This window comes from Pleurodeles waltl, chromosome 7 (genome assembly GCF_031143425.1).
Source record: "Pleurodeles waltl isolate 20211129_DDA chromosome 7, aPleWal1.hap1.20221129, whole genome shotgun sequence".
Classification (NCBI taxonomy): Eukaryota; Metazoa; Chordata; class Amphibia; order Caudata; family Salamandridae; genus Pleurodeles; species Pleurodeles waltl.
Genome location: NC_090446.1, coordinates 1,060,005,222 through 1,060,028,547, shown reverse-complemented (window position 1 = coordinate 1,060,028,547; position 23,326 = coordinate 1,060,005,222). Strand labels below are relative to the sequence as shown.

Here is a 23,326-nt window from a genome sequence, read left to right as displayed (position 1 = left end):
AGAGCTTCAAAAGATGATACAAGGGTAAAATTGCCCCCTAAATTGTCTATTTGCAGTAAATGAGAGAACCTAGCACTAGGAAGTAAATAGCCAGGTAGCCGTACTGGAGTTTGCACCAAATGTTCACAGCTGTAATCACTAATCAAGTCAGGAATTCAACACGTCTGGATGAGCAGTGTTGAGAATCTGGAGAATCAATTGCACATTGAGAAAAGTATTAGACAAAATCAGGGGATACAGATTCCCCAAAATGTCAACTGACAAAGAGAATGGAACCTTCTAATAGTCCATGACTAGCCAGGTAGCTGTGTTGCAGTTACACCAGGCATACTCAGAGTACAGAATGAACGAGAAATGATTTGAAAAGGACTATGGGAGAAATATATGTCCTAGAAAAAAATGAATTTTACAATACAAGTAGTATAACGGGCAAAACCTGTGAACCAAAAACTGCAAATTGACTATGGCAAAAACAAAATATAGTAACCACAATGAGACAACTCCAAGAAAAAAGTAGATAGTTGACCACAAATCACTATAATTGCATGTGAATAGAAATCAACTACACAGCTAGTAACTACAATGAGACAACTCCAAGAAAAAAGTAGATAGTTGACCACAAATCACTATAATTGCATGTGAATAGAAATCAACTACACCAGCACTAACAAAAGAATGGCTCAAGACAAAGGGGGCGAAACTCGGTTTGCAGAACACAGAAATAGATCCTTGTTCATGGACTTCCAGATGTACCAGGGGCGACAGCTGTTCTTTATTAGAGAGCTGGCTTCATGACAAGCGGATATTTGGGTGGCCCGGCCAACATTTCTTTGCTGCAGCTTAGGAGTATTAGAGTGCACCTCTGAAAATCAATCCATTTCAGTGAAGTCCACCTCCTTTGTGTGCCAAACTTTGTGAGGGAGTTTCTCGCGCAGCCCATTCCTGAAGGTAGGATGTGGAGTAGAACGATAATGTTGAGGATTATGGTAGCTGTTAATAGGAAGGATGCTAATGGCATGTTGCATTTAAAGTGCACTCAACAGAAGCACTTTCTCCTTTTAAAAAAAAAAAAATAAATAAGTCTTGTGAATCATCTTTTGCTGACTTGATAAGTGCTGCAGAGAGGGTGTTTTGGAGTCTTGTGCAACATGTCATACTGCAGTAGTCCCTCCTTTTTTAGTCTCTGGAGGCCCTGGCCACCTAGAAAGACAGCATTTCTAAAGGAAAAAGATTTTTGGACTAGCTAAATGCATTTTTTTTTTTTTTTTCTTCTGCCTGCATTGTTATGTCTGTGCCCAATAGTAGAGCTCAAGTACAAGTCTTTGGTGCTGGAAGTTGTAGTCTTTGGGCACTACCTATAATTTCTAGTTTCCTCAAAGTGTACCGCACCACAAAGTGTTTGTACACAAACAAATATCTCCTAACTTCACCAAGACATAGCCTCAAAGACATGGCCACAAAGATGCAGTGTAGGATGTTCCTAGGTCTGGAATGTAGGGTGTACCCTGAATATTTTCTGGTGGACATAAAAGGTCCATAATGCGCGAAAAGGCTATTTTCCAGATCTGAGGTACCTATTCATCTTTGAAGGTTGGGTAGTTCAGTGTTGTGACCCTACAGTCCATCACACCTTTCTCAATCGAGGGGATTTTTTTTGTTTTTTTGTTGCCATCGACCTTAAAGGTGTTGTACTCCCACCTCCGGGTATGGCACACTGCAAGGACCTGTGATTAATGAGAGGGTTACATTTCCACTTCATGTTGCTACCTTTTAACTCAGTTTGGCTCAAGAGTTCATGAAGTCTTTGGTGGCGGTCGTCTATCCCCAAAGGATAGACATCCCTTTCTTAACTAGGCTACTCTCCATGCCATTAAAGGAGACCTGTCAAGATCACTGTTTTGGTTCTGTCCTTCATTCTGTTTTCCATTATTTGGGGAAAAAAATCATCAAGAGGTGCCCCTTGTTCTGGCAGAAGGTTGTGGTAGTCAAGGCGATGTGCCCTCAGGTCAACGAGATGGAGCAGAAGTTACTGTCACTCATGCTTGACGTCGCATGCTTTAGTATTTTTTTCCTTTGCAGTGGGCGCACGTGAATACTCTGATAGGACTGCTTTACCCTGCTACCCAAATTACTTCAATTCCTTTCTTGGTGAATTGATCCGGGAGATGGTTTCCCCTTGGAAGAAGGGCTTCCTCAAGTGATGATAGTCATAGATGCCTCACTGACAGGTTTAGTGGCTCAGCTGAATCTCTCAGCTCTTACCTTCTAGTCCTTTCAGGAGGTTTTTATGCATTTTCTAATGGCCCATCAAAGTAGCTCTTCATATTTTGCAAATGGACATAAGCAAGTTTTATGTCTGAAAGCAAGTGGGTGGGGTGAGGTAGAAAAACCCTGTCCATGGAGGCCAAACTATTATGACAGTAAGTGTTTCAACAGAATGTGTAATTCATGCTTCAATAACCTTCAGGTGTGACCAGGGTACTAACAATTTGAAAACTAAGTTTGCAGACTAGAAGGTGCTTCAGATGTTTGTTCACATTTTGACTAAAGAAAGGCCCTTATTATTTTGTTTGCCACAAATAAAACAGAAAAAAGCTATCAAGTGTCCAAGCAGCTACATTTGGAGTGCATGCAGTATGTGTGTCCACAACGATCCTAGTGGTGCTTGCCTGGGCTAGGCAGATGTGATCCTCACACCTTCTGTGGATGGTCATCTGCCGTCCTATAAGATGTCTCTGTGCACAGGACTTGTTTGGCCATTGCACCCTGATCATTTTGACTGCCTGCCCTTGGCAGACTGCCTTCTTTAGTGCTTCTTTAGGGCATTTACATTTTCCAAAGAAATTTAAATATGCCAAAGAAGACATTCTACAAAGCAATGTTATTCTAAAAAGTGGAGAAAATTTGCATATGATGTATTTCTCAGCAGTATGTACTTTTTTAGTATGAAGAGGAAAATGTAGATGTGCACCTAATTGTGATTGAGATATAGTACTATTGGAGTTTACTTGTCTGAGATGACACACTGCAGGAAGTGTCCTGGTCTGATTTCCTTTCCCCACACTCGTAGACAACCCCCCACAATTCTTAAGCTTGCTTATGTTTGTATGCTCAGCAGTGGTTTACTTTTTTAATCTATGCATAAATGTGAGATAGCTTTTCCTGGATTGTTTGCCCTCTGGTTTATTTAATCTCAGCTAGGCGAGTTAGTGAAGAGACCGGTCTTATTGTTGGAAGACACTTGTCACTAGTCTTCATCACAAGAATATAGTTCTTAAGACTCTTAATACTTTGTTGAAAGGACAGTCATTCCAAGTAACCAGGCACTTATTGGTCTTGTATGCCTGCGGTAATACAGGTATACCAGTAACTAAGCAATCCATATTTCGATGGATTTTAGAATGCATTTATTAGGGTTATGATAAAGTGGGTCATCTGCTCCCAGTGTGCCCTAAACCAGAGAGGCAACCCCAACTGCAGTTTATTGGAATGTTCCAATAATGAGATTTTGCAGTGTGATGAAGGTTGACACAAATACCTTTTTCACAATTATGTTTATATTCTAATGCACAAATAGGGCAAATGATACTCTGGAATCTTGTTAGTTGATCAAGCTTTCCTTTTTCTCCACCTCAGTTTGAAGCACTGTATTTGTATAATCCAGTTTAATATTGACCAGTGCTCCTATCCCCATATGGTTAAATTGATCTTAAAAAAATAAATAAAAAAAACACAAAAAATAAAAGGAATGAGTTGTTTCAACCTCCTTAATCTTACGGAACCTAAATGTGCAAATACATTGATAAGGATGTCAAAGCTTGAAACACTTTCCCAATGCCCCAAGATGCCTAACACATTGGAGGCTTAATAATGGTACCCTTTGATCGCATTTCAGGACTGAAACTCCGCACCAGACCTCTGTTTTAACTTCACTCAATTTAAGAGAGCAGAGTCTCAGCCAGGTGACCATATGATCCATCCTTCCCCCTAGAGAGGAGAAATCGTCCTTCGATCATTGAAATCTGGGGTAAGTCAGCATACAAATAAATTCAACCGTTGACAAGTATAAAAATACGTAGAAGTGCTTTCACAGCTGAAAATGAGGACACCCTATCCCTGAGGCATACTGGATTCGACCAAAGCTGGGAGGGTTGGAATAATCCAGCTTTGATGGAGGATTGCAATACTCTAATCTTGACATACTGCTTCCTTTCTAACAGAAATAATTGATTAGCTGAGGCACACTTGAGCCACAGTTGGCTATCTTCTAAAGAATAGTCTACTGTATCACATTGCATGAACAGATCCAGGAAAAAGAGCAAGGGAACCTACTCCTTCTCTTGAAAGACTATTCTTACAGTGTCTACTTCTATGTTAGCTCTTGAAACAGGGGTCTGCTGTGATTTGGCGGTAACTAGTGTAACTGGTCCCAGTATATCTGTGCTTTTAGGGGAAGAAGTCTAGACTATTTGTGAGTACTCCTCCCAAAGAGGAGTTGGGAAATCTCCAAAATAGTTAATTTAACGTCTGCAGTATATGACAGACACAAGATGATGCAGATGTCAGGTAAGTGTACTGTTGGGATTGGTTTCCCGAGGAACAAACCACTCCTGAATCGTGAGAATTTCTGCTTCACTATGTTCGAAGTTATAATTTTGACTGCAAAAAATAAATTAAAAAAAGTTCTACATAACATGTTAGTCCTTCGCATCGGTTTGTCTTTTATGTGCATATTTCCACAAACACGCTGACCATCTGACATTTGCTGAAAACTCTAGTGCCTTGTATTCATGATATCAGGAAATGGACCTCTTTATTAACAATTTAACAGACCAATGTGCTTTTTTATTGCGCATGATGTGGAGGTAAACATGTTGACTGCTAGAATGTGTTGCAGTTTAGCCAACCATTTTTTTCATTTGTAGATAATTGGAGAGAATCTGACTTTGAAGGGGATTCTGGAGATGGGGATTCTGGAGATGAGGATTTTCTGTGTAATACAGTACTGATAACTGGGCCATCAGGTGTGGGAAAGACCGCTGCTGTGTATGCATGCGCTCAAGAACTCGGATTTAAGGTTTGTATCGAGAATTTTCTTCTCCCTGACTGCTCTCCATAATGCTCACTGTCCAGGTCTAGTAAGCTGCTGCAGTGTTGAAAGCCCTCCACTATTTCAGTATCCTTGAAAGTGAGATATCTTATATGCTGTTCTCAAAATATTGTGAAATTATGCATAAAACCTTTTTATTTCTTGTATATAAATAATTCCGATTATTCTGACTTTGCCTCACACGATTTAATGAGGGAAGTGTTTTACTCAATTTAACAACCAGTATTATTTAAAGGTTTCTTGCATATTTAAATGAACACTTTGAAATTCTTTTGACATTTTTCTTCCAAGAAAGACATCCGACAACAGTGACATCAGTATAGCTAATTGAGTTGGTATTCCATTTCAGGTTAGAGGACATACATTTTCCTGTCAACTATCAAATTATGCGTGTGTAGTACTGTTAGCATAACTTTCCAATAAAAATTAACCTTCAAAATCTGAGTTACAGGTTAGACAATCAAGTCCACTTAAACACAGTCCAAGGCGATAACCTCCCTGACTTGATTACTTTAATCCAAAGAAGGTGGTGAAGGAGGGTGTGAATGTTTTGAGACATCGATATGTAACTCTTTTATGCAGCAGCATGAAGAAGGTATTTTGACGTCTGTACGTTAGGGGTTTTTCCTGGTTAAGGCAAAGCTTAAAGCTTTTCTATTGCCTCTACAGTTTTACATAACTCGCAACCTAAAATGGATTTTAACTTATTTCTTTCTATTTAAAAAAGATGCAGTCTAGGGTCCAGGCGTCTGCCTCCTTGTGTTGCTAAAATAATCCACTCTTTGCACTATTGTATCTGCTGCAGGAAAGGCAAGGAAGATCATTAATTTAAGTTGATTTGTGGGCATAAGTAAAGCGCAACATGCACTCCATGCATTCTCTTTCCTCTAGTGATATAACCCAGTAAGGCATAAGGACAGGGCTAGTTAGAAAACAGCCAGAGTTAGATACCTTTTCCAAACTTAATCAAGTGTGTAAAACCAAGTCCCAGTAATGGGACTTTTTGTTGCCAGTTACTGAAACTGAACCTATTTCAGCAGGGCAAGATGGTACTTTGCTAGAGATCAGTCCCTCTATAAAGACTGGCCTGGAAGTAAGTAGTTCACACTTCACATCCATGACGTGCTCTGTGCACGGAACAGAAACTGTACCTTGAATCTACAAATGAGAAGTGCCAAAGTGTTGCCATGCAGAGTGCAGTTCACTATGATTCATTTTCATAAAGGTTTTGTCCCCTTTGAACTTCTGTGAACAGAGGAAACTGTCCCCAAGAATGGATATAAGCTGGCCTCCCAAGCTTGTAAACTGTGCATATTCCAAGAATAAAATGTTGAACAGTGGTGTAGAGGACTCCTAGTACCAGAGGTGGAATCCTTAGATGTTTCTCTTTTCGGGGTGAGTAACGTTTCCTTGTTGGTGGATATACAAATAATGCTGAAGGACCCAGAAGATAGATTGCCCATCATTCATAGAACCTCCCTGGTCAGCACAGTTCAGCATGTGTTTTCCTTGAGGATGTCCGACTACAAGACTGGAAACTGTGAACCACTGATCCGCCTGTCCTGCACATTATGTGCAGATGTAGCTGGGATGTTTCAACGTTGCCAGTGCCTTGATGGCATTGAGAATCCATTATACCTTCAACCTGCATTAAAACATCTTCACCAGCACCTGGTGATCCTATGCAGCCCATGTGCTTTCGCTTATGTGTGCACCCTGCAAAACATGATTCTCATTAGTGCTTGATGAGAGCAAGAGGCCCATGGGCCTTCACCCTACATTGAGTCTTAGGATGACTGATGACCATGCATGGCCCATGTGCCCAGGTTTGGTGAACCGAATTCAATCCTTTTTTAAAGAGATGATTGTAGTAAAGTCCCCTCTTCCTGGCATGGTTACCTCCACTTTTTGCCTGATGTCCGTGTGCTCGTACTGTTTTTGCTGGGATCTTGCCAAATAGGACCGCAGTGATTGTGCTCTCTCCTCCAAATTTAGTTGCTTTGGTACTTCTTACACCCCACAATTGGCATGCTGGTGTATCCTTGTAAGTACCTAGTATATGGTACCTACAACATTGGTACACCTGGAGTCCCCCATGGGCTGCAGCATGTATTATGCCACCCATGGGAGCCCATGCAAACTGTCTGCAGGCGTGCCATTTGCAGCCTCTGAAAAGGTGCATGCACCCTTTTACTGCTGGCCACTAAACCCGGTCAACCCTATGGTAGGCCCTTCCAGGCCCAAAGGGCAGGGTGCAGGTCCATGTCTGTGTGGGCACCCCTGCATGAGCAGAGGTGCCCCTATGAACTCCAGTTCCAACTCCCTGAACTTTGTAAGTGCTGGGAAGCCATTTTAGCTATGTACTGGCCACTACCTGTGGTCCAGCTACATAATGGTAACTCAGAGCCTAGGCATGTTTGGTATCAAACATGTTGGAATCCTACCCCTATACTGATTCCAGTATTGGTGGCATGATTCCATGCACTCTGGGGGCACCTTAGAGGCCCCCCAGTACTGCTCCTACCAGTCTGTGTCTGCGAGCAGTCCACTCTGCTGTGGCCCCTCAGAGGATTCTGCCCTCCTGCTGCTTGACCAGCTCAAGCAGGTGAAGGCAGAACAAAGGATTTCCAGAGGGAGAGGGGTGCAACCTCCTCTCCTTTGAAAGTCGGTGTTACAGGGCTGAGGAGTGGTAGCTTTCCCATGCCACAGGTTTGTTGTGAAGTGCACATTTGGTGCCCTCCTTACGTAATTTGGATTGCACCAGTTCAGAGACCCCTGGTCCCTGCTTTGGCTTGAAACTGCACAAAGGAAAGGGGAGGGACTACTCCCCTGTCCATCACCACTCCAGGGGTAGTGGCCAGAGCTTCTCCACGTGGCCACTTGGTTCTGCCATCTTGAAAACAAGATGTGCAGAGGCCCCTGGGACCAGTCAGATGGTCAGGATAGGTAGATGACGTCAGTGACCCCCTCTGATAGGTGGTCATATTAGAAGGTGACTAGGTCCCTTTTTGGGCTATTTAGGTACTTCCTTTGGGGTGGGTCCCCAGATATGGCATGCAAACCTCCACCAGAACTCCTCTGCAAAGACCTCTTCTGTTTCTGCCTACCGGAACTGCTGCTGTACTCCACAGGAGCCAAACAAGACTGCAACATTGAGCTAGACCTCTCCTTGCAACATTGTTTCTGTGACTCCTGTCAGCAACTTGCAACATTTTCATGGATGTGCATCCTCTTGGGTCGGCAAGACTTCTGCTACACCAACGAAGCAAGAAGGAATCTCATTTGGAGTGAAGGTGACACTTCCCTGCACCCGCAGACACCTAAGGCAACAGCATCCGGCTGCTGGGATCTGCTGTACTCTGGACTTGAGAAGATTCTCAAACACAGGTTGTGGTTCTGATGGGTCCTCTTGGTCCTATTTCCTTCTGTCCAACTTACGAGTTGGTGAGCCCTTGCCTCTTCTTCCATGACAGGACCCCTGTGTACCTAGACTGTTGCAGCAGCCAAGGCTTGTTGACTCCTGCTCCGAGGGATCTTCAGGTTTCAGGTAGGCCTGGCCCCCAACACTCTACCTCTGTAAGGACAGTCTCCTCTGCTGCTCCAGGGACGTGGGACTCCTTCATGTGTGCTGCATGGGTCTCACTGCGACTTCCTGTGCCTGCTGCCAGTGGGTTGCTCATAGGGGCTCGGATTGCTCCTGATGGCTCTGCTGTCTTCTGAGGGTCAGCCCGGACTCCCCTCTAAGGGTCGAGTCCCCAGGACCTTGATGGTTCTCTTCAGCTCTGCAAATTTCCAACAGCTCCAGTTGCATTTGCTTGTGCTTGTTGGTGGCCCTCCTGACCACAGACCTGTCTGCAATCTGGCAACCATCGAGGGACAGCTCCCATGTGACTTCAGGGACTCCTCTGCAGCTCCTGGGCTCCGCAGCTGGTCTTCCTCCCAGTCAACCAGGATCTTCACCCACAGAAGGGTGGACATTGTCTCCTGCCCCACCTGGACACTCCTGCGTAGACTGGACTCTGTCCCCTTCTTTTGCAGGCCCTCTTCATCCAGAATTCACCGTTGGGTTCCACCAGCCTTTTTCTTGGCGTGGTTACCCCCATTTTCTGCATGTTCCTCACCCTGTACACGGGACACAGCCAACAGACCTCCAAACCACACTCTTGTGCCACATAGCAATTAATAGATGTAGGAAAGTGCCCTCTTTGTGCCTGTTGTCAGTGTGTTTGACTGTGTTCACTGGGATCCTGCTAACCAGGACCCCAGTGATTATGCTCTCTCCCTTCTAACTTGGTTTTGTTATCCCACCTTTGGCACACTGGTGCCCCCATGTAAGACCCTAGTAAATGGTACTTAGCTATTCAGGGCATTGGGGTACCAGGGGATCACCGTGGGCTGCAGCATGTATTATGCCTCCCATGGGGAGCCCATACAAACCTTTCTAAAGGCCTACCCTTACACTACAGGCCACTGCACCAGGTCACAGTAAGTCACCCTTATGGCAGGCCCTCCTAGCCCAGAGGGCAGGGTTCAAGTACCTGTATGTGAGGCGCCCCTGCACTAGGAGAGGTGCCCCCACAAACTCCAGCTCAGTTTTCCTGGACTTCATGAGTGCTGGGATGCCATTTTGTGCGTGTACATAGCTCACTACCTATGTCCAGCTACCTAATGGTAACTCCAAACCTAGGCATATTTGGTATCAAACATGTCTGAATCATACCCTAATACTGTTGCTAGTATTGGGAGTATGATTCCATGCACTTAGGGGGCTCCTTAGAGGACCCCCAGCATTGCTCCTACCAGTCTTCCAGGGTTTTCCGGCCGGCCAAAGCTGCTGCCACCCCTCAGACAGGTTTCTGCCCTCCTGCTGCATGAACAGCTCAAGCAAAGGAAGGCAGAACAAATAATTTCCTTTGGGTGAGGAAGGGTAACGCCTTTTCCCTTTGGAAATGGGTGTTGTATGGCTTGGGAGTGGTAGTCTCCCCAAGCCACTGGTATGTTTTGAAGGCACATTTGGTGCACTTTGTTCATAAACCAGTCCACACCGGTTCAGAGACCCCCTGTTCCTGCTCTGGTGTGAAACTGGACAATGGAAAGGAGAGTGACTACTCCCCCTGTCAATCCCCACCCCAGGGGATGGTGCTCAGATCTACTCCAGAGGGTTCCTGTGTTCTGCCATCTTGAATCCAAGGTTGGCAGGGACCTCTGGGAGCATCTGAGTAGTCAGGCCAGGCAGGTGATGTCAGAGCCCCCTCCTGATAAGTGCTCTCCTGGCTAGATGACCAGCCCCCCTTTCAGTGCTATTTAGAGTTGTCCTATGGAGTGGGTCCTCAGATTCGGCTTGCAAGATTCAAGCTGGACTCCTCCTCAAACTTACTTCGACTTCTAGCCACTGGAACTGCGACTGTTCCTTCCCGGGCCCCGACAATCTGCATCCACGAAGAAGACTCTTTTTGCAACATTGTGTCCATAGCTCCTTCCAGCTTCTGCAACATTTCCCTGGCTGTGCATCCTCTGAGGGTGGCAAGTCTTCAGTCTGCACAAGAAGGAAGACGGAATCTCCTCTGGAGTGAAGGAGTCCTTTCCCTACATCTGCAGGCACCTACATCAACGACAGCAATAATTATAAGGGGATTCCCTGAATATAATGCACGTAGCTCAGACAGGGAAATAACCAAAGTAGGAAAAAACTACTACAGAAGCTACTAAGATAGCCATGAAGATACTATCATCTTCACGTACCAATGATGTGGTCTGAGATGATACTAGCTATATATGACTGACCAGTAGTATATTTATAATATCAGGCTACTCAGTTTAGGTACTCAAATAACAAAATCCTATTACATGATTGATACAAACTTATTTTACAAATATAGATATTTTATTATTCCATGATGATACAATCATAAAAAATATATACATTAAATCAAAAAAATGACAGAAACATGCATACAAAGCACCTAAGTCAAACATACCACATAAACATTGAATAATTCAAATAAGAAAACGTGTCTTATTTACAAGTGAACCAGCACATTAAAAAACTAATTCAAATAATGTGATTGAAACAGTTTAAAGTAATGCGGATATACAAATATAAATTGTTCTAATATATTAGTCTTAATCATCTGATACATAGCCAAAACAGGCCAATATGGGCATGATTCTGTCACAATGATACCATAGGGACCGAAGGCCTACGCGCGTTTCGGTGTTATAGAATATAGAAGACAACCTTCCTCAGGGCCGTTCCCAGTGGTACTAATATATGATACTCGAGTCTTGGCAGCCAAATCTTCTGGTCAGATCAATTGTAAATTTGTGGTGTTCTTTTTGATAATGTAGTCCAAAAATCTTGTTTGGAGAGTCTTGTCTAACGTTTTTATAGGTTATTGATTCTTCTGACCATAGCTGTTTCGCTGCAGAACATGGTACTACCTAAATATAGGCTGATATTTGTTTCTGAGTTCGGGTCCAAATGAGCCCCTGTTTGTAAATATAGATCCTCAGAATCTTGCCGGAGGTCCGAATGGATTAGAGAAGTGAAGGGCTGGATGCACTAATTTAAGTTTCAAGTGGAAAAATACCGGTCTCGGCGTTAGTTCTTCCCGCGTTCAGTCTGCACAAGAAGGAAGACGGAATCTCCTCTGGAGTGAAGGAGTCCTTTCCCTACATCTGCAGGCACCTACATCAACGACAACCTGCTGTATGGATCTTCTCTCATCCTGATCCTGTATCATGGACGGTGGTCCAGATTAGTCCTCTTGGGCCTCTCTGCCAACTATCCAACTTTGGTGGAGGTAAGCCTCTGCCGTCCCACGCGGGACAATACCCCCTTGAACCGCGTCTCTTGCAGCTGCCAAGGCTTGTTTGCATCTTCTCCAAGGGATCTTCAAGCTTGGTGTAGTTACAGCCCCCAGCACTCCTTCCTGCGATGCACAGCCCTCTGCGTGGTTCTCCTGCAGCGTGGGACCCTTCGCCAGTTGTGCTGCGTGGGCTCTCCTGCGACTCTGGTGTCCCCATCCTGTGGGTGCTGCCTATGCGGACTCGGTCACTGCGGGTCCCCTGTGACTCCCTCTCATGGGTTGTGTCCTCCTGGGCCTTTCTGGTGCCCGGCAGCTCCACTTTCTGCCAACCGTGACATTTGCCTTTGCCAAGGCTTGCTGGTGGAATCCTTGCACCAGAACCCGACTGCAATTCTTAATCCAGCGTGAGACGTCATCTGCATCCTTCAGGAACTCTTTACCGACTCCTGGACGGCAGTGTGTGCTGTCCTTCCTCACATCACTGTCACTGTCAACCAACTCCTGCAGCTACAGCTGGGTGGGTAGTAGCTCCTACTCCACCTGGACTCTTCTGTGACTTCTGGACTTGGCCCCCTTCTTCCACAGGTCTCCTTTTTCAGGAATCCACCACTGGTTTTTGCACTCCTGTCTGGGCATTCCATTCATCTTCTTTCTGGGTAGTTTGGGGAAAAAAATCCAGCAACTTACTCCTTTACTCCTGGTCGCTAGGGGGGCACTGTGGTACTTATCAGTTAAGTGGATTTACTGCTGAAGATCAAGCTGCCAGAACACAGCAGTGGCAGCACACTTTGACTTGGGTGTGAGGAAGAAATTAAGTGGCGCAGGGTTACTCCTGTTCAGAACCTCCAAAGAAAGAAAAAAAAGCAGTGTCGTCCAAATGCAATCTATGGCTGCAGTTGTGAGCCTGCATTGCATTTTCTGACTGGTCTAGGGCACACTTAATCACGCAGCAGTCTGCTATCTCTGAGCAAGGAAGTAATCCGTTGCTCACTGGCTGACATAACCCTGATGTGTCACTAATAATATTGTCACAAAAAAAAAAATACAAACTAACAATGCCCGAACCTATTGCATTTGTAATTGCTTGTTTACAGTGTCTTCCTTACTTTTTTCACTTCCCAGTGCAAGGTATTTGCTTGCTCTTCTGTTCCATGTTTGACTATTAACCAGTGATTTGATGCTGTAGTAGGTAAAATTTCTATAACTGCCATAAATCTTCATGAATATTTTTAAGTCGGTGGCCATTTCCAGTTAACCCAGGAGAACAATTGGACCCTTCCCCTCGCTGACTCTTCAAAATATTCTTAGCCTAACTTCACTATGGGTCCTTTGGGCAAGATACTGCTTTGATGTGTTTCTTATGAGGCTGAGCTTTATTTGGTGACATTTACTGTTGTTGTTCTTTTTAAAATTAAGACAGAAATTAGAATTTATGCCCACTTATTTTCTTGAGCTCGTTTTTATTTCTACTTTTAATTATATAAGCTGAAGCAGTGGAATGTCATGTACTCAGTGTTTATAAAGTAATTGAAGATATTCAAGATGTAAAGCTATGGTTACAAATAACACATTTTCATATTTCATCCAAGATTTGACTCTAGTAGGAGGATTATTGCAAAGTTACTGATTATGAAATGCCAAGACTGAATTTCTCACTGTAGAATGGGCACTTGACCATCAAACTTGAATCCATGTGCTAAATTGTAATGCACAGTGTAGTTATTTAAAAAAATACCTGTACTGTGCAGTGTCTAGTACTGTCACAATTACATGTCCCTTCACTCATACCACCCTCATGTCAAGCTTGTCTGTAAACGGCTTTGAACCATGAAGCGTTGTGGGGTGTACGAAATAGCATTTGCATTTCCTCGGACGGTACTGGTGTTCTTTACTAGACAAATGTGTAAACAGTGGGGAACATTAGAAATTACTAAGTAATATCCAGTTAATTGCAATTTTTAGTGAATGTTGATAGTTCTGTCTTGATGTGTGCTCTTTTAAGGTGGTGTGTGACATGACATTGCTTGAAAATTCGGTGTTTAAAATAACTTGCCATTTTATAGTTTTGATTCCACAACATACTTCGTTCTACAGGTATTTGAAGTCAATGCATCTTGCCAACGAAGTGGTCGGCAGATTCTCTCTCAGTTAAAGGAAGCTACACAATCTCATCAGGTGGACAAACAGGGCATGAACTCTCATAAGCATTGCCTTTTTAATACTAATAATGCAAGCAAGTCCCCAAGTAAGTGAAATATAGAATCCTTATTTTATTTAAATGTTGATGTACTTTCTGTGTATTGTTTGTAATCAAGACATCTTAATTATTATAAGGTGTGTTGTGAAAGAAGTAGAAGGTGCGGGGGTAGGGGGAAGACACTGTTTCTGTTTCCCTACAATATTTCTTGCACACCTGGCTTCTCAAGCAACAGAACACACATTGTTTACTCTGTGGACGCCTTGATCAGCCAATCATCTAGGTAGAGGTAGATGACTATTTTGTGCTTCCTCAGATGGGCGGATACCACTGTCATGCACTTCGAGAATGTTCTGGGAGCTGACTTTATACCAAACGGAAGGACTTTGTACTGGTAGAGGTCTTGACCTACTATGAACCTCAAGAACCTGTGGTGCTTTCTGGCAATTGGAATGTGAAAGTATGCGTCTTGAAGGTTGATGGAACAGAGCCAATCTCCTGGGTGTAATTGGGGATAAATTTGGTGTTAAAGCAGCATTCAGAACTTTTCCCGCCGATCCCATTTGTTGGCGGATGCGATGTCGAGAATGGGTCTACATTTGTTCTGGTCTCTTTTTCCCCAGGAAGTACCTGGAGTTAAATGTCTGTTCCTCGGTGGCGAAGGACATGTTCCACTGCTTGTTTCCATAAGAGGAAATTGACCTCTGACCGTAATAGAGGGAGTTAAAAAAAAAAATAATAATAATGTTGGCGGACTGGTGAATCTGAGACAATATCGATTTTGATCAATATTCAAAACCCAGGTGCATCTTGTCATTTTTTGCCACTCTGCCAAATGAGATGATACGATTACCCCCCACCGGAGTGGGAAACAGAAGTGGGGGAAGTAACGACTCGGGGCTTGGAAGCAAATGATGGTTTTTCACCTTGAGTGGTCTGCTGGGTGGATCTACCCCTGGCTTGTTTCCTCTGGTACTGGTGGTAGGGGTGTTGCTGCTGTGTATCTTCTGTGGTAGGGTCCGAATGATTTACATTGTTCTCTTGATCTTTCCAGGCAGACAGCCCTCTTAGTCTCCATCTCAGCCTTCATCTATGCCATCTCATTTTGGGTATGAATTCAGAAAAGAGTTGTGCTAGAGAATGGAACACTTAAAATTCTCTCCTGAGCCTCTAGTTTCAGAGAGGTAAGATGAAGCCACAGATGTCTTTGGAAAGGGACCCGATGGCAGTATTCATGTGCTTCAAGGAGTGAGGAGTCAGCTGCGGCACTAATTATCTGGTTTGATACAAGCAAACCCTCATTATGGATTTCCTGGAAATCCGCCCATCTCTTGGGAGATGGCCCACAAAGTGTTTCGTGGAGCCCCATAAAGCCCTGTCATACCTGCCTAACAGGGCTATAACGCCTGCCGCCTTCATTGAGGGTGCAGCTGTAGTGCAGACTTTTCACCCAACTGAGTCCATTTTTCAGCTTTATTGGGAAGTACTGTGGAAGTAGTAGTGGCATGAAGTTTTTGGCTGCCACTATCATGACAGAGTCCGATGTTGGATCTGTTTGAAGGAAATTCGCCTGTTTTGTTGAGTTTTTTTCTGTGCAACTTTGGTGCGGCAAGGATGTCCCCGAAGACCGGGTTCAAGCCATGCGCGGACTGTCATTGGACGATGACGATGACTGATCCTCATCGGGTTTGTCTGTGGTATCTCGAGCGCGACCACGACCCGAAGTCGTGCTCAGAGTGCCGGGCCATGCACCCGAAGGATTTAAGGGAGCGGTCCCTAAAGCTAATTGCGGCCCGGCACTCGACTCCGCTTAGGTCCCGGTCTCGTTCAAGAGGAAGGTCTCGAGATCGGTTGCGGAGTCATCACCACTCGTCTTCTAAATCCTCGGGTCAAGGTAAGAATAAGAAGTCGAAGAAGTCCCATCCATTCCAACTTCGCCTGCCGCTCAGCCGGCGCAATGCGGGAAGAGCATCCACGCACTAGGCCTCCGTACTCGGAGCCTGCGCCTGGGTCTGCTCTGTGCTTCCTCTAGTTTCCCGGAGCGACTCCTCCCCCCCCCCCCCCCCCCCCCCCAATCTTAGAGTTTTGAGGTCATGCATCTCATATTTGGGCTGTCCGACCCCAATACGGTGCCTTCGGGCCAAAGGGGTTCGGCTGAGGGGCCTTCGGGTTTCATGGCTTCGGCTCCGACCACCAAGGTCACCTCTGGATCTGTGCGCAGATTCACACCGGCTCCAGTTGCACCCTTGAGCTTATGTCCTATCCTAGATCTTTGGGACCTGAATTAAAAATGCTCACCCTGGCTCAGGTTTTGTCTGCCTTGGACCCAGGAGACTGGATGGTAGCTTTAGACTTGCAGGATGCTTATTTCCTCATCCCCATCCCCATCCTGCCTGCCCACAGACGTTACCTAGGATTCGTGGTAGGCCACAAGCACTTTGTTTACCGTGCTCCCCTTCGGCCTTACCAGCGCCCCTCGGGTGTTCACGAAAGTGATGGCTGTGGATGCAGTTTACCTGCGCAGGCTAGGGTTCTCAGTCTTCTCCTACCTCGACGACTGGCTATTGAAGACGGACTCGCCCCAGAAAGTTGTCTCCCACCTTCAGACTACGGCGAACCTCCTGCACATGCTGGGCTTCACTATAAAAGTGCCGAAGTCACACCTGATCCCCTCTCAGTCGTTCCCTTTCATCGGAGCGTTTCTGGACACTGCAGTTTCTGTCTTATCCTCCCAAAAAACGAGTCCAAGACATTCAGGCTATGATTCCGATCTTTCGGCCTCGGTCTTGGTTTTCCTTGAGACTGACTCTGAGGCTGCTGTGCTTCATGGCTTCCTGCATCCTGCTAGTAACACATGCCATGTGGCATATGCGGGCTCTGTAGTGGGACCTGAAGTTCCAGTGGGCGCAGCATCGGGGGAATCTCTCCGACCTGGTCCAGATCTCGGAGGGGACTGCGAAAGACCCGTAGTGGTGGCTTTCGAATCTGCATTGGGTCCATGGCAGATCCCTCTCCCTTCCCCCAACCAGATCTCTCTATAGTGACAGATTGCGTCACTTCTGGGTTGGGGTGCCCACATGGGAGAGGTGGAGATCAGAAGACTCTGGTCTCCATTGGAGTCTGAGCTCCATATCAATCTGCTGGAGCTCCGGGCGATCAGGCTTGTGTTGAAAGCATTCCTTCCTTGTCTCAAAGGGAAAGTGGTGCAGGTGTTCACGGACAATACTACCGCCATGTGGTACTGCAACAAACATGGCGGAGTAGGTTCCTGGACCCTTTGTCAGGAGGCACTATCCCTCTGGACATGGATAGAACATCAGTGCATTAACCTGATGGTTCAACATCTGGCGGGCTCCCTCAACGCCAGGGCAGACAAACTCAGCTGTCAATGCACAGCCAGTCACAAATGGCTTCTCCATCCGGAGGTGGCACAAAGGTCTCTTTCAGCAGTAAGGAGAGCCTTGGTTAGATCTGTTCGCCTCTGCAGATAACATGCAATGTCAGCTGTTTTGCGCGTTGGAGTTTCCAAGGCAGCACTCGCTCTGAGACCCTTTTCGTCTTGAGTGGAACTCAGGGCTCCTTTATGCCTTTCCACCTATACCTGTTCTGCCCAGAGTTCTCATGAAAATCAGGAACGACCAGGCCCAAGTCATCCTGGTGGCTCCGGGCTGGGCACGGAGAGTATGGTATCCAGAGCTATTGAGCATGTCCATCAATCCTCCACTCAGTCTCTTCGGGCGGATCTTCTGTCGCAGCAGCAGGGGACGGTTCTTCACCCGAACCTGTCCAACCTCCGCCTTCATGCATGGAGATTAAGCGGCAACAGTTGACAGCTTTTGCCCTTCCACATGAAGTCTGCAATGTTATCTTGGCAGCCAGGCGTCCATCAACTAAAACTGTATACACCTGTCGTTGGAATACATTTGTGGCATGGTGTACCAACAAATCGGTTGATCCCCTTTCTGCCCCTCTGAGGTTCTTCTGTTCATTCTTCCTTTAGCCCAGCAGGGCTCTGCTTTGGGCTCCCTTAAAGGGTATTTATCTGCCATTTCGGCCTTTCTTAGGCTACCTGATCAGCCCTCACTCTTTAAATCTCCTACTGTGAGTAGATTCCTAAAAGGGCTCACCCATTTATTTCCTCCCACTCCATTTATCATGCCTCAGTGGCACCTTAGTATTGTACTTACTTATTTGATGTGTACTCCCTTTGAGAGAATGCATAATTGTCCCTCGCGGCTCCTCACCTTCAAAACTGTTTTTCTTGTCACTATCACCTCTGCTCGCAGGGTGAATGAGCTACAGGCCCTTTCCTCAAATCCTCCATACTTGTCTGTGCACCCTGACAAAGTTGTGTTGCTCACTAGGGCTTCCTTCCTAAGGTGGTTACACCCTTTCATGTAGGCCAGTCCATCACTTTGTCTACTTTCTACGCAACCCCACATCCTTCCCATGAGGAGGAGAGACTCCACTGTCTGGACCCAAAAAGAGCGTTGGCATTCTACTTCAATCGTACTAAAGAATTCCGGTTGGACGATCAACTCTTCGTTGAGTATGTGGGTGCAAAAAAAGGGAAGGCGGTGCAAAAACATACCATCTCTCGATGGGTGCTTCTTTGCTCCAAAATGTGCTACACTTTGGCCAAGAAGCAACCTCCTGAAGGCTTGTGTGCTCATTCCATCAGAGCAACTGCTGCTTCCACTGCGTTAGCACACAGAGCTCCTGTCCTAGATATCTGCCAGGCGGCTACATGGGCGTCCCTGCACATGTTTGCTAAGCACTACTGCTTGGACAGTCAGGTCCGTTGAGACTGCTATTTTGGCTGTTCGGTCCTACAGGACTTTCTAGTATGATCTTGGTTCGCCACCCACCACCGAGGGTGGCATTGCTTGGGTATCTATTCTAAGGTAAGGAATCTGCAACTAGAAGTCTCTATCAGATGTACAAGTTACTTACCTTCGGTAACGAAATATCTGGTAGACACATACTCTAGTTGCAGATTTCTTACCGCCCACTCATCCTTCCCCCGCTTGCGAACTGATTTCTAGGAACAGGGATTCCCCCTTTCAGGTCCCTAGCGGCTCCGCGATTTGGCGAGGAAAGTCGTTAAAAGAAACTGACATCACTGCGTGAGGGCGGCGTCTATATACTACTCCCGACGTCATCACGGTGACCGCGACGCCCGCGGAGTTGACAGACGCCATCAACAGACCAAATCCGTATGGAAGGTCTCAAAGGTGACTAAAGTCTATGGTGTTGCGGTCGCCTTAGAGATATTTAATTTTGCAGCTCCTCTCACCTGGACGTCTTGGAACGTTGTGATGTCATGCAAAGGTGGTATACTTCGTGGTGAGCAGTCTAACAATGTCTGAGAGTAACGTCCGGTAGTGTAGAAAGAGGAGTCAAGGGTGTTCCTTGAACGAGATCTCCCGGAATGGTGGTGATAACGTGAATGCCTAGTTGAAGGAAATGAGTCTTGAACTGTGGTGATGGTGTCTGGAACGATGGTGTGATCTATAATGAGTTGTGGACCTCGGAACTACTGGTGCTGGAGGAGAAAGTGGTAGTGGAGGCACAGTTTGAGGTGGTGGAGGAGAGGGAGTAGCTTGAGGAGATGGTACTGGAAGCGGAGAGCCATGTGCAACTCTTAAGGAAGAGTATGTTCTCAAATAGTCTGGAGAAGTATAGATGCACCTTCTCGTCAGTCTTGCCTCCTGGAGTCTTCAGGAGGTTGTAAAGCACCTCCACGTCGACTGTTCTCGCTGCCTTGACGTCAACCTGCTTGCAGATGGTGATAAAACTGTCTGCCTTGTCGTCTTTATCAATCTCTTCATCGATCTCCTATGGAGTCTTGATTATGACCTGGTTGATGGCAAGTGTTACGGTGGCGTCTGACTCCTCAACGTCAATAGGGGTCTTGTTGCTCTGAACGTCAGTGCCCCATGTCTTGACAACGAACGACTGTTTCCTCGATGGCGAGTCATGGGTGGATGGCGAACACGTAGTGGCCATACCTCTTCTCGATGTCTATCGGGACCTTCACCGTTTTTCAGCAGATTTTTGTCTGGAACGCTCACCAGATATAGATGAAAAAGCTCCTGTAGAGGTATTAGTCTTCTCCTTTCCTCTGTTCCATGGAGGCAAATCTTTCTCGGTCTTTGAGGGTGTGTCTGGAGAAGGTCCTGCAATCTTGACACAACACAGGAACATGTGTGTCTGGTAGACAGAGGATGCACACCTCACGAGGGTCTGTATTGGCGTTCTTCCTACAGGATGGACATATATCAAAGAGAAGGCATTTTTCTGAGAAAACACTTAAGTTCGGTCAGTAGAAGACAGGAAATGCTTGGTAAAGACAAAAAAAGTTAAATAAAACAAAGGCAAAGACCATTTTCACTGATATAATGGCAGTGTAAGGGGGCTACACTGTTCTAGGTTGCTTTATCTGTTACTCCAAAAATGAGTTTTTTTTTTTTTTTTTTTACTAAAACCATCAAATTGTGTGTGTATGTATGTGTGTGTGTATATATCTCTTGGCCCTTTTATTGAGTTAAAGATGAACATTTGGGCCATTGTAGCCTATCCCTATTTGATGCACAATAATGTTCAAGGACTCTCAGGCCTTCTTGAAGAGAGGCTAACATCTCAATTTAAGAGGATTTATTGTAAAGAAGTGATCTGGAGTCCCCACATGTGGACGGGACTGTTAAGTGCGTATGACTATAAGGGAAATTCTCCTACAAGAGAACTGGAGTTACAGGTAAGAAATTATTCCTTATTCACCATCTAATCTGTTTATCTAGGGTGCCACCAACCATCTTAATTTACTTACATACTGTTTGGTGACCTGCCCCCTCTCCTATTAAGAAGGGTAATATCGTTCAAAAATGGTTGTGGAGTGCCTATGTCCACCCTAGAGCTAGTGTGTGGGTGAATGGGATTACTTAGGAGCCATTGTGAGTGGGCAGGAGTAGCTGGCAGAGATGCCCTGCTCTTGTTCACCCTGTACCTGGAGTTTTCTGGCAGAGCCGGTAAGGTCCAAATCCGCTTTCTCAGGAATAACAATTGGATTGTACAACCACAAACTTGCATTATATGCAGAGGATGTCCAGTTCCCCCTGTCAAATCCACCCAGTTCCATCTCTGCACTGATGTCAGAGCTAGACGTCTTTAGCCGAGCCTCTGTCTTCAAGATAGACATAAAAAATAACAGGTCCCCAACCTTGCCACTCGACTAGCCACCCATGCTTACCTGACAAGCAGTTTCCCACTACCCTGCACCACTGACCACAGCGTTACTGATGGGCAAAGATATGCTCTTCGTCGAGGGAAACTGTCAACATTTAAAAGCATTTTTTAAAATATTTTTTTTACCCCTTCGCTGCCAGGCCTTTTCCCCCTCAGGTGCCAGGCCTTTTTTGGGCTATTTGGAGCAGTTTGCGCTTGGGCCCTCATAATGTTTTGTCCACATAAGCCACCCACTCCAAATTTGTCCCTTTTGTCCAACATCCTAGGGATTCTAGAGGTACCCAGCCGGCACCTAGGGAAACCTACCAATCCTGTGTATTTTTTTAAAACTAGATACCTAGGTAGTTCAGAATGGGGTGACTTGTGGGGATCTCACCAGGTTCTGTTTCCCAGAATCCTTTGCAAACCTCAAAAGTGGCACAAAAAAAACCAAACACTTTTTTTCCTCACATTTCGGTGGCAGAAAGTTCTGGAATCTGAGAGAAACCACAAAATGCCTTACACCCAGCATCCCTTCAAATCTGATAAAAATGGTACCTCTCATGTGGGTAGACCTAGTGCCCACGACAGGAAATGCCCCAGATCATTATCAGGGCACACCTGCGTTTTTGGTCCTGGGCTCAGCAGGCATATACGGAAACCTACAAAACCCAAACATTTCTGAAAACTAGACACCCAAGGAGGCCAGGAAGGTGTAACTTGCATGGGCCCCCCAGTGTTTTCTTACTCAGAATCCTCAGCAAGCCTCAAATTTAGCTAAAAAATAAATCACTTTTTTCCCGCATTTCTGTGTCACCGCACCGTCTCAAATTTCCTACCACTCAACGTTCCCCTCAGTGTCCCGGTAAAAATGATACCTCACTTGTGTAGGTGGGCCAAGTGCCTGTGACAGGGAAGAACCAAAAACACGTTGAAAGTGAGGGGGGGATCAAAGCGGGTCCAAAAGGGCAGTTTCGGGGGGGGGGGGGGGGGGGAGTTTTTATGCTGACAAGTGGGGCAGAATTTCTATCGGTATAGATGCGACAATGCTAGCTGGTAGGAATTATGTAGATTCCGGAAGGTTCTATCTCAAAAATGTGGGGAAAATGAGTATTTTCCAGCAAAGTTGGAGGTTTGCAGGGCATTATAGGTAAGAAAATGGCGTGGGGGTGCATGTGACGCACACCACCCTGGACTCACCCGGATGTTTATTTTTCAGATGTCTAGATCTCGTAGATTTTTCTACATGGCAGCGACCCAAAGTCCAAAAAGTGCAGCCCTCACCATTCCAAGTGGGACGATTTTGAGAGTTACACAAGCTCTCATGGCCCAAATGTAAAACCAAAACCCAAAATGTGGGATATGATGTTTTAGAGGGGAGAGCTGAGAGACTGTTACCCCCTTTTGTTGGAGTGGGGGCATAACCATGACCGTACAGGTTGGTCGCAACCACCCCAGTATTTTCTTTTTTTTCTTTTTTTTTGTAAATTCCATGGCATCTATTAGGCTTTTTTTATCAATGTAAAGAAACAAAAAAAATCCCTGGCTAGCGCTTCCCCTGAGGGCCAGTACAAGGAGCTAAAAGTTATAAATTGGGGGAGGAGGGTGGGGCTTGGAGGGAGCTCCTAGACCCCCCAGCCCCAGGGACCGCCATCTCCCTGGGGCACAAAATAAAGTCATGCGGGCGGTGAGGGGATGGCACGTGCCCCACCATCCCCCCAACCCACTTCCACCCCACCACCCCTTCAGCCGACCACCACTTCCCCATGGCATTCACCAAAGATGGGTGAGCTGCTTTAGCAATGCTGGTTCCGACAGGAGGTGGGGAGCCAGCTGGGACCGTCTGGGCCTCCAGGCTTCCCCCCACGGTCCCCAACATTGTGACTGGGGAGATGGGTGTACCAAGGTCACATAGCCGGGCCCTGGGGAATAGGGTCCCGGCAAAGATATCGAAATTGAGGAGGGATAACCACAAACCACCCATCC

At 45.8% G+C, this 23,326-nt stretch overlaps 1 protein-coding gene across 2 annotated transcripts in view; it reads left to right on the top strand.

The window, feature by feature from the left end:
- ATAD5 (ATPase family AAA domain containing 5) overlaps positions 1-23,326 on the top strand; it is a 260,968-nt gene that overhangs the window by 96,325 nt on the left and 141,317 nt on the right. For both annotated transcript variants that reach the window (XM_069199992.1, XM_069199991.1), the window contains exons 13-14: positions 4,926-5,077; positions 14,014-14,164. In XM_069199992.1, the coding sequence (XP_069056093.1) occupies positions 4,926-5,077; positions 14,014-14,164 (303 nt within the window). The remainder of the gene's footprint in view (positions 1-4,925; positions 5,078-14,013; positions 14,165-23,326) is intronic.